The sequence below is a fragment of the Fundulus heteroclitus genome, unplaced genomic scaffold (genome assembly GCF_011125445.2).
Source record: "Fundulus heteroclitus isolate FHET01 unplaced genomic scaffold, MU-UCD_Fhet_4.1 scaffold_315, whole genome shotgun sequence".
In the NCBI taxonomy this organism is placed as follows: domain Eukaryota; kingdom Metazoa; phylum Chordata; class Actinopteri; order Cyprinodontiformes; family Fundulidae; genus Fundulus; species Fundulus heteroclitus.
Genome location: NW_023396725.1, coordinates 11,800 through 21,465, shown reverse-complemented (window position 1 = coordinate 21,465; position 9,666 = coordinate 11,800). Strand labels below are relative to the sequence as shown.

At 41.1% G+C, this 9,666-nt stretch overlaps 1 protein-coding gene across 2 annotated transcripts; it reads left to right on the top strand.

The window, feature by feature from the left end:
* The first annotated feature begins 508 nt into the window (after positions 1–508).
* On the top strand, positions 509–5,415 carry LOC118556296 (interleukin-12 subunit beta-like). Of its 2 annotated transcripts, none has more exons than XM_036130253.1 (8): positions 509–935; positions 1,324–1,405; positions 3,539–3,826; positions 3,924–4,029; positions 4,211–4,452; positions 4,565–4,737; positions 4,863–4,984; positions 5,315–5,415. In XM_036130253.1, the coding sequence occupies exons 1-8, from the start codon at positions 852–854 to the stop codon at positions 5,364–5,366; spliced, it is 1,149 nt and encodes a 382-aa protein (XP_035986146.1). In that variant the 5' UTR covers positions 509–851; the 3' UTR covers positions 5,367–5,415. The 2 variants fall into 2 exon arrangements, with proteins under 2 accessions (XP_035986146.1, XP_035986145.1); XM_036130252.1 differs by having other exon boundaries at positions 4,193–4,452.
* Positions 5,416–9,666: the final 4,251 nt, after the last annotated feature.

Sequence of the window (9,666 nt, the reverse complement as noted above, 5' to 3'; positions counted from 1 at the left end):
ACATGACGCTGCTTTTTCTGTAAAAAGTTGCTTTTTTCCTGAAACATATCAAGCCCATCTTTGTTCATAGTACATTTTCAAAACAAGCTATTCATTGGGTAGCATGCAACCTCGCAGCTCTGTTAGCTCCCTAATTATCATAATCAAGAACCATCTTAATTTAGTTTTAAAGGCTCTTGTTTGGTTTTCATAGCAGGTGCCATCATGAGCTTAAATGCTTTCAGCTTTGTTTGGTAGAACCTGACCTTAAAAGTCTAATTCTCTTCATGTCTGACAGCATTTTATTTTATTTTTTTCATGAATCTGGAGTCACACCTGCATTGCAGGTTTAACTTCCTATTGCAACCCGCTAAATCCAATAGGTGATTTGGTGGTTCTTCTTAAGTTTATTGGTTGAATTTGTATCATGAAATCTATGTTTAAAAAAAACACACAAAAAAAAACAGAACTGTGTCTGGAACTATATGAATAACCTGAGAGAAATTTCAGGAGGCTTGTGGTGAAACAACTGAACCAACACACATTTGTGTCACCCAAACAAACAGCCCTTTAACAAAAGGAAAATGAAAAGACACCAGAATATCATTGTGGCCAGAGAGTAAACAAGAAGGGACGGCACCAAGTGGGGCGACTTCAGCAATCTTCCATCAAGTCACGTGAAAGCCGGAGGGTACAAAAATCCGACAACGCCGCTATACTTGTTTGATGGACCCACAAAAGAGAACGGATGGCTCATTTAGTGAGACACAGAAGTGGAAGTGAGCAATAGAAAAAAGAAATCCTTCCCCTCATCCACGAGCATAGAAAGTGAAGTGTCTCTGGACTTCTTCTATTCCTGGCAATAAAGGGAAATGTCAGATGGCCGTGAAATAACAGAAGCATTTCAAGCGGAGAGAAGCACGGGAGAGCCATCAAACATGGGGTTTAGTTACGAGGTAAGAAGACTTCTGACTGAGGTGTTCAAGGGCGAGTTAAGCTTGTCAGAATATACTAATGTAGAGCAAAAAAAATTCTGAATAATGTGTAATTAAGGATACATCACTGATCCACTCTAGCATTTCATTAAGTATGTTATTGTTCTGAAAGAATAGAAAATTAAGAGCATAAGCCTTTTTCCCTCTTTACTTTATTTTACTTGCTGTTTTTCACTGCAATCTTGTTTTTAGTTGCAATTCAACAGTGAATGGACTTTATCTGTTGTACTGCCAAATCGTGGCACCACGATTTTGTTGAAGATACATTTTATTCTTGGATTCTTTTTTTTTTTATCCCCTCTTTCACTTGTCTTATCCCTACATACTTTGTCTCCTCTCTGTCACTCAGATGAAGCTGCTTGTTTTCATGTGTGCATTTCTACAAATAAGTGGCCAAAACCCTCTGCGCCACTGGACTCTGCTGCCAAACGGTAGGTTTGATTTTCAGGGGGGAAAAAATCAATGCTTATTTTCAGCGCACATTTCCAGAGATGTAACCGATGATAATTCTTAGGCTAATTTCCAACCTTTTTCTCAAGCTTTGACAAATAAGAGTTTTGACTGATCCCTATGTCTCATTAAAAATATATATTTATAGCATGGCCTATAATGATTTATAAAAGGGGCCAAGAGGGTATCACACCACATGGTGTGAGAGAAAATGTGATAAATTAAAACAAGGACAAAAACATTACAGAGTTGACTTTTTTTTGCAGTTTTTGTAGGATCATTATGGGGCGTTGTGCTCATCTGAGCATATAACGCTAGAAGTCCCAAGGACAAGATACAAAAAAACAGGGTGATTGTTTGTTGTTTCTGCTCATATACTCTGAATTTCCTCACCAACAGAGCTACGATCCATAACTGAGCTGGAAGTTTGTAAATCTCAGCTAAAAACACATCTGTTTAGTCTATCATTTGAGACATAGTTATTACTTAGTTATAGTTAATGTTTTATCTGTCACTCACCCAGATGTGTCACTTCAGATGATATCTTTACTTTTTCATTTTATTAAATATTTTAATATTTCATATCTTTTTTCATTTTGAATTGCCACGTTTTTTTTATCATCTCTTCTTCACTTTTATTTTTTGTCTAAAAAAAATCCCCAACATGTAAAGCAATTTAGGCACCATTTTGACTTTTGCTAAGTGCTACATTAATAAACTTTGATTTGATCTGATCTTATAATAGTGATTAGTTAGTAGCACATAACCTGACAAGCCAGATTGATAATGTGTAGCACTCTCGGTTCTGCACATTATCAATCCGGGACTGTTCCCATGGAATTTGTTCGGGGAAAAGATGGACATTCAGCAGAACTTTCCGAGCAGATTGGGCGAAGCCGCGACAGATGCCCGCCTACCAAAGGTTGGTTTAAGCCCATACTAAGCGGCAGGCGCCATGAGAAACCACAACAAGTTAGGCTGGTCAAGGCACGGCTATTTGGATAGTAATGCTTGAGACAATCGTGGATTCTGACAAAACAGATGTGATAACAGCAGCTGCTCTTGCGTCCTCCTGCGCTGCCATGTTTATTTTGGTTTAGCTGTGGGATCGCCGGCTCTTGCTTTCATCACAGCTGTATGTACCGTGTTAAACCATAATACGACAAGATTTTGGGTCGGTCTCGAATGGTTGAGGTGGGGGCGGAACTAGATGGATTCTCGTGTGTGTGGGAATGCACAAATACCTCGAAAATTCAGCTTGCAGACAAGGTTAAACAGCACAGCTATAAAAAAAAATGCTAAAACAGCATTAGGTAAATTATTGCCTTACCTTTTGAGATTACAGAAAAGCTACCAATCTTTCCAGCATGTCACATTACCAACAGGTTAAAAGCTCGATAGGATTAAAGCTAGGGTTGTCGATAGTCCTGCATTAGCAAGACTATCTTACCTTGCCCAAACCCTCTCTGGTCTCTTGTCATAAACATGACCGCTGTTCGCTTTTTGAGACCCTCCGCCATGTTCAAAGTATACGTGAGAGCAGTGGCGCTACAATGAATGGCTAAAACCGAAGCTAACCGCTAAGCTAACCAGATAATTAAACATTAGCATGCGCAGCCTGCAAGCAGAAACTAACAAGGAACGAGCACGCACACTGTCGTTAGGTGAGCGTGTCAGAATGATTGGTATGAGGGACAACCAATAGATAAGGTGATACCCCCAGAACCTGAGGGACAGAGGGGAGTGAGAGGAGGGCAAAAAACTATGACAATGAGAGAGCAGTGATTGGTTAGAGTTTTTCATTGGCATCTTACATCTGTCTACTTCCTCTGACCTCATTTATAAGCATTTTACTGAATGCAAACGTTTCTTAATAACTAAATAACCGCGTTGGCACCGAAGACGTCGCAGCACTTGTGTACTTATGTATGCTGCTTATGTGATTGGAAAAAGATCGGATGTTTTTAGTTTCTGATGGCTCGGTCATCGGTATGGGTTTTCAACTTCAAAGCTCTTCCAGTATCTTACATGTAATTTCTCGGTGCATCTCTAACATTTTCCCTTTCCTCTGTGTGTGTGTGTGTGTGTGTGCATGTGAATTTGGTTCCCCGTAGTTCTGGTCGTGGAAGTGAACGGCACTTTGGGCCAACAGCCAATCACCTGCCTGGAGCTACCGGAAGACGTCGAGACGAGAGGCAACCACATCCAGGATATCTTTTGGAAGAAAAACGGGATGGTGGAGGCGCAGAGAGGCAACTTGTACCTGGTGCCGTTAGTGGAAAGCTTAGGAGGAGGCAACTACACCTGCCACAGCCGGGATGGATCACTCCTAAATCACACAGAGGTCCTGATCCAGCTAGTTGAAACCAAGAGAAAGAGAATTCTTGTTAAAGACAAGCAAGGTCTGCTCCTGCTAAGCGACGCTAATGCTAAACATTGAAATGCATTAAAGCGGCTCTTTCACTAAACTATCTCTTGTCTTCTGGTGGTTTTCGTTAGAAGATTATTTGAAGTGTTCCACTCAGAACTACAACGGGGAGTTTCACTGTTCCTGGACATGGCACAGCAGTCGTGTTGGCAAAGCCGCATTTATCAAAGTTCAACGGTAAGCTCCTAAACTGCAAGTGCGGTTTGTCTTTGGCTCTCTAACAACGACAGATTTGACACTCTTCTCGAAATAGACAGTGACCTTCGCTACTCCCCTTCGTACAGAGATGCTCTCAAATTGTGTTTAGCTGTTCTTGGCGTTCTCCACATCTTCTGAACAGACTCACTTACATTGCCAGTGTTTCGGATGACCACGACAGCCAATGCTCCGCAGACCCTGGACGGCGCCACTGGACGTGCTCCTCAGCTCAGAGTAACTTCAGCTGCTCTGTGGACGACAGCGGGTCCGGTGTGTCCTGCCTGGACCGGCAGCACTGCCCATATGCCGAGGAGAGGCAGCAGATCCACGTCACGGTCTTTGTGAGGACGGACGACTTTCTGCTGGAGAGCTACTCTAAACTGTTTTACTTGGCGGAAATAGGTGAGAGGTTTGTCGCTCTGACCGTGCACAACAATGCCATCTCCTTTCTCAATAAATGTATCTATTCATTCCAAATATATATTGTTTTTTTTGTGCATCCTCTTTGGTTCAGTTAAACCAGACAAAGTGAAGATTGGCAAGGTCAACAAGACGGTGGTGGAGTGGAGCTACCCGAGCTCCTGGAACACGCCTTACTCCTATTTCCCTCTCACGTTCCAGATTTCACAGCTCAGGGGTCGATGCAGAAAGTGTGAAAGCCCGTGCACAGACCTAAAACCGTCAAAAGTAAGAAGCGTCCCTGCAACTGAAGGAGTAAAGCAAAGTGCAAATCTACAACAACAGCAGAAAAACAAAAACGAAGCAAAAGACGAATATTACATAGTGTCTAAAATAATGTGTTGCTTTTCCAGGCCTGGACCGTGCACTCCACCGACATCTGCCAGTTTAAAGTGAAGCACAAAGTTAGAGCTGTCTGTGTCAGAGCGAAGGATGCCCTTTGCGACTCGCAGTGGAGCGAATGGACCCACGTCAGGTTAGTGACTCCGATCGCGTAAAACATGAGGTCGCCATGTTCGTTTCCGCCGCGCAACCGAGACGCACAGACTGACATCACTGTTTGTCCGCATGCTACCTGTCACCCGATTTCCTTCCTCCTGGCTAAACTAACATCCCCACATCTTCACAGTATCTGTAATTCTCTGGCTGTTGCCTATGTTTTACTTCCGCTTTCTGTACCTGGGTGCCTGCCAACACGGTCCCTTGGTGGTTTTCCACTGTTGTTTTAAGTTTCTACAGAAACTTTGGTGCGTTGAAGTCCAAATTGCAAGTATGTGAATGATTAAGATATGTCTTTTCCTTACAGATTGAAGAGAGGTGGGAAAAACAGAAAGAGGAAACATCGGTTTTCTCTCTAACTTGATGAAGGAAGATTCCAGTGAATGTCATATACTGTTTTTTTTCTGCCTTTTTACTTATTATATGATGCAGTGCTTGTAAGCTATAAGTTATTAATATTTGATTTAATAAAATAAAGATGGCATAGTGGCTTTTTTTGTTTGTTTTCTTTCTTTCTTCTTTTTTTTTGTTGCCAAATGCACACTGCTTTTTGTGTCTTGAATTTCGTTCAGCGTCACAGTTCACATCGTCCACAAACAGTGTTCACCTATGAAACCTAATTAAAAAAATGTATTTATCTGTACAAAATCTTTAATCCACTGCTTTACAGTTAGTAAGTCCTTCTTGTTTGGGCAACTTAACCGTCTTGTGTTTGACCAATGAGCCGATGGGTGCATATGACATCAGCTGCTCTGGGTTTTTACACCTTTTTTTTCCAAACCGGTAAGGTCAGACCAGGGCTTTTTTATGGAAACTCTTCTCCCTCTTTTTATGACAAACGAAATAACAGTCAGTGCACTTTGAAATGTATTTGCCTAACATTTACCAGCAGACAACACATGCTACAAATGAGGGTTTTCCTGCCTCATGAACCACTCGCAATATATGGAACCAGATCATATGTATGAGAAAGAATCAGTTCTCCTAGCTCTGTGTTGAAAAGACCTTTGCAGGAAAAGGCAAATAGAGGGCGATGACATAACAGAGCAGGCGTCATACTCCCACTATCAAAAGTAAAGTAATAAGAAAACTGCGGTCAGACAGTTCCTCAAATATCCCATGAGAGGAAGCTCAGATACTACAACACAATTGCAGCTTTGATGATCTAACTGCAGCACATTGACTTTTAAGCAAATGACAGAGGTCATGCTTGTAAATGTTACTTAAGATCTCTCATTGCTGACAATGTTTCCGGTGCCGCTCTTATGTATGACTTTAAATCTGTGACTTTCAGCCTTACACGCAGCCTCATTTTCTGCTTGGTGTTACAAGGCCAGAGTTTATTCTGTCACTGCAGCAATAAATAGTAGTCTGTGGCCTGTGACTACAATATAAATATTGTTTTTTTTTTTTGTTTTTTTTTTTAAGCACTGTGATACATCTTGGAATCTCTGAGCTTTTTAACTCTTATTATCAATTTCTGTTAATTAACTCGTGAGTGTGCACATGAGACACACACAGTACACGCTCTTGTGGGTACCCGTGGTACAGTTTAGAAAAGAAAAAAAAATCTGTATAATAATAAAAAAATAATAATAAAAAGAACAATATAATGGAGGTATGTATGGCAGGGTGCTATTCTCACTCTGGTTGGAACATGTTTTGCTACGTTGCTCTTAAGATTTTCAGAGGAGCTTTATTTTATTTTATTTTTTGTCTGACAACAAGACTTTCACCCTTTTCCAAGGTGTTCAACCACTGAGACCGGAGGATTTAGTACAGAGGCATTTTGAAACTACGCAACCAGGAGCAGAAGCCCTGTTGTATTTATCACTCTAGTTTTAAAGCAAGAGAAAGAAGGATCATATTTTTATTGATTAAAAATTGAAATAAACATCTGAAGTGTGAGCCTTGGTTGTATTCTGTCCCATTTACTGATATCCATAAATACAATCAACTGCCTTCAGAAGTCACCTAATTATTAGTCTGCCTGTGTGTGATTTAATGAGTATAAATACTGTGGTTCTGTTAAGGCCTCAGTTTTGGCAATGTCACTGGGCTCTTGTAGCTCTATAAATGTGAAAAATTACTACATGGCCATCCACTTAAACCGACAGACAAGGCAAGGGGAGGAGGAGCAGCAGACATCCACAGCTCAGGCAAGAGAACTATTGGAAAGGATGGGTATTTGTTGTGCTCGCCACAGATCCAGCTTTCATGAAAGACAGCCAAAAGGAAAACTGTTGTTGAAAAGAAAGCTTTAAGAAGTTCAGTTTGCACCCCTCAACGGCACACGCTCACAGGGAAACACTGCTGTAGCAGCATTATGCTGAGGAGGGGATAGTTCCTATAGGGAGATAAACCTGGTCAGAGTTAAAGGGAAATGCCAGAAGAGCTAAATGTAGGAGAGTCCTAGAAGGAAATAACTGTTAGAGAAAGAAAAAACATATTATGGGGCAAAATGGTCCAGTTGAAGTCCAGACCTGCATACAAATAGAGAGTTTGTGGGAGGACTTGAAATTGCAGTATGCTCCATCTGATTTAAAGGTGACATATTATGCTTTGACGTTCATCCTTCTCACATTTAAATCTTTCTGTTGTGGTCTAAATAAAGTGTAACTGTAATGTTTGGTTTGAACTCCTTGTTCATTTCCCCACAGGCCATCTTCTACCCCGTTCTGAGGTGTGTTTCACAGCAACTGGTTTTGGTACTGTCTCTTTAAATCTAAAGGAGGCCATTCACATCTCTACCCCCCCCCCCCCCCCCCCCCTTTTAGTTCACGAAGAGTTCCACTCCATCCTGTTCGGCCATATTTGTAGCATTCTTGGTGCACAGTGTAATGAATTGTGTGAGTTCACACACAGACATTTTTACTTATCCACCTGTAGCTTCGGTATCCTTCATCTTGGACTACAAAATCGCTCAGAGAATGGTGGATTCGCGAAATCGGTAAGCCAGAAGTCGATGACCTTGTTTAGCAGCTCCGCAGGCAGTGCTGTGACGCAATTGTTCAAAAAATCGTAATAGAAAAAAAGAGAAAAAAATATGACCCGAACTGAACATGAAGATATCTGCGCAGCTCCTGGCCAGACTACAATCAACTTTTCTGCATTCCTAAAGACTCCAAGTACACAACAAAAAGTATTTAAGGGTGAAAAAGTGGATTTTGCAAATGTCCCCTTTTAGTTATTTTTGTCAAGAACAACTGATCAAAGTTTTATTCTCTAGATGTACATGTCCTTAAAGACCCAAGCTTCAGCGAAAAGTGCTTCTACTCTGGTGGGCTGTATACAAATGCTTGATATTGGTCCATCACATGAAATCCCAAGATAATACATTGAAGTTTGTGCTCTTATACAGCTCCCGTATAAGTCTTCTGTTCTCTTGCAAAGCAGATACCAGCTTGAAATGAAGTCTCTCATCTTAAAGAGCTCATACATTTGGAGAAGTGGTGCTAAATTGTAATTTCTCTGCCTCCTCCTTCAGCGCACGGGGACTTTTTGATATGGACGAAAACAGAAGGACGTTACACCAGTTTATATAACTGTTGCTCTGAAATAAAATCAGATGAGAAATTCCAGTCTATCTAGTAATTAGACTGTCACATTGATACGTCCCACACCAACTTTCCGCCTCACATGGAAGGAAAGCCCAAGCAAACAGCCTCACACCTGCAGCATGCATCTCCTGACTCAGCGTGTCAGGAGATTGTGGTGAACTCACTCCTCGCTTCCTTGTCATGAAAAGGAGAAGAGCCTTCGTGATCTAAGCACTTTCGAGGCCAATGGACTAAAAAAAGGGGGTCTAATTGTGACTGCTGTGACCTTTTCACGTTTTAATGGCTTACTCTTGACACATTTTTGGGAAACGGCTCGGCCTTTATTCTTCCAGTGTTCCTGTAACCGTGCAGCAATTTAGAAGAACAAAAACATAATCATCTTGTCCAAAACGTAGACTTGGCTGACGTCAGATACTGACTTTTCTTAGATTTCTTTTCCTGTTACTTTTCTAATTTTACAGTTTTAAAAAAAGGATGAGAAGCTTAACCTTAAGGTTTTTCCTGGTTCGGTCAAATCCTAGCAGATGTATAGGTCCTGTTTTCTTGAAACAGCTGCTGAATGTGGTGCTTAAATAGTTTTTTTAACGGGATGTAGCCACAGGATATAATGAGTGATTTTACCGTAGAGTATTAACAAGAGTGACAGGATTTCACCGAACGCCGTTGCTGCCTAGCGTTGGCTGAGTGAAGAATGGCGAACAGAGCCGTAAAGCTGCACCTACAGCGCCGTGCAAAAGTATTCACACCCCTGGAACATTTGACACACATTTTGTCACGTTAAGGCCACGAACTTCAATTCTGATTTTAACACAAGGTAACAAAAAAAAAAAACGGTCAAGTATAGGGGAAAAAGTATTGTTTTGAATTTCATGTAACACATAATAATCTGAAAAGTGTTACTTGCAACTGTATCCAAACATACGATTTTCAGTCTTCCCTTATATTAATTGGATGTAAGACTTTAGCTACGCCATTTTAACACAATTTTATGCTGTGATCTAAACCTGACTGTATTTGGTCTTGTATTCTTGTTAGAAGGTGAACCTCCTGCCCTGTTGCAAACTGTACCTGACGAAAGAACGCCACCCCATAGAATGAC

Excerpts from the sequence above, each read along its gene's own strand:
- LOC118556296 (XM_036130252.1), top strand. The coding sequence starts at position 852 with ATGTCAGATGGCCGTGAAATAACAGAAGCATTTCAAGCGGAGAGAAGC. Across the intron at positions 4,030-4,192 it reads GCATTTATCAAAGTTCAACG|ACTCACTTACATTGCCAGTG; the intron begins GTAAGCTCCTAA and ends TCTTCTGAACAG. Across the intron at positions 4,985-5,314 it reads AGCGAATGGACCCACGTCAG|ATTGAAGAGAGGTGGGAAAA; the intron begins GTTAGTGACTCC and ends TTTTCCTTACAG.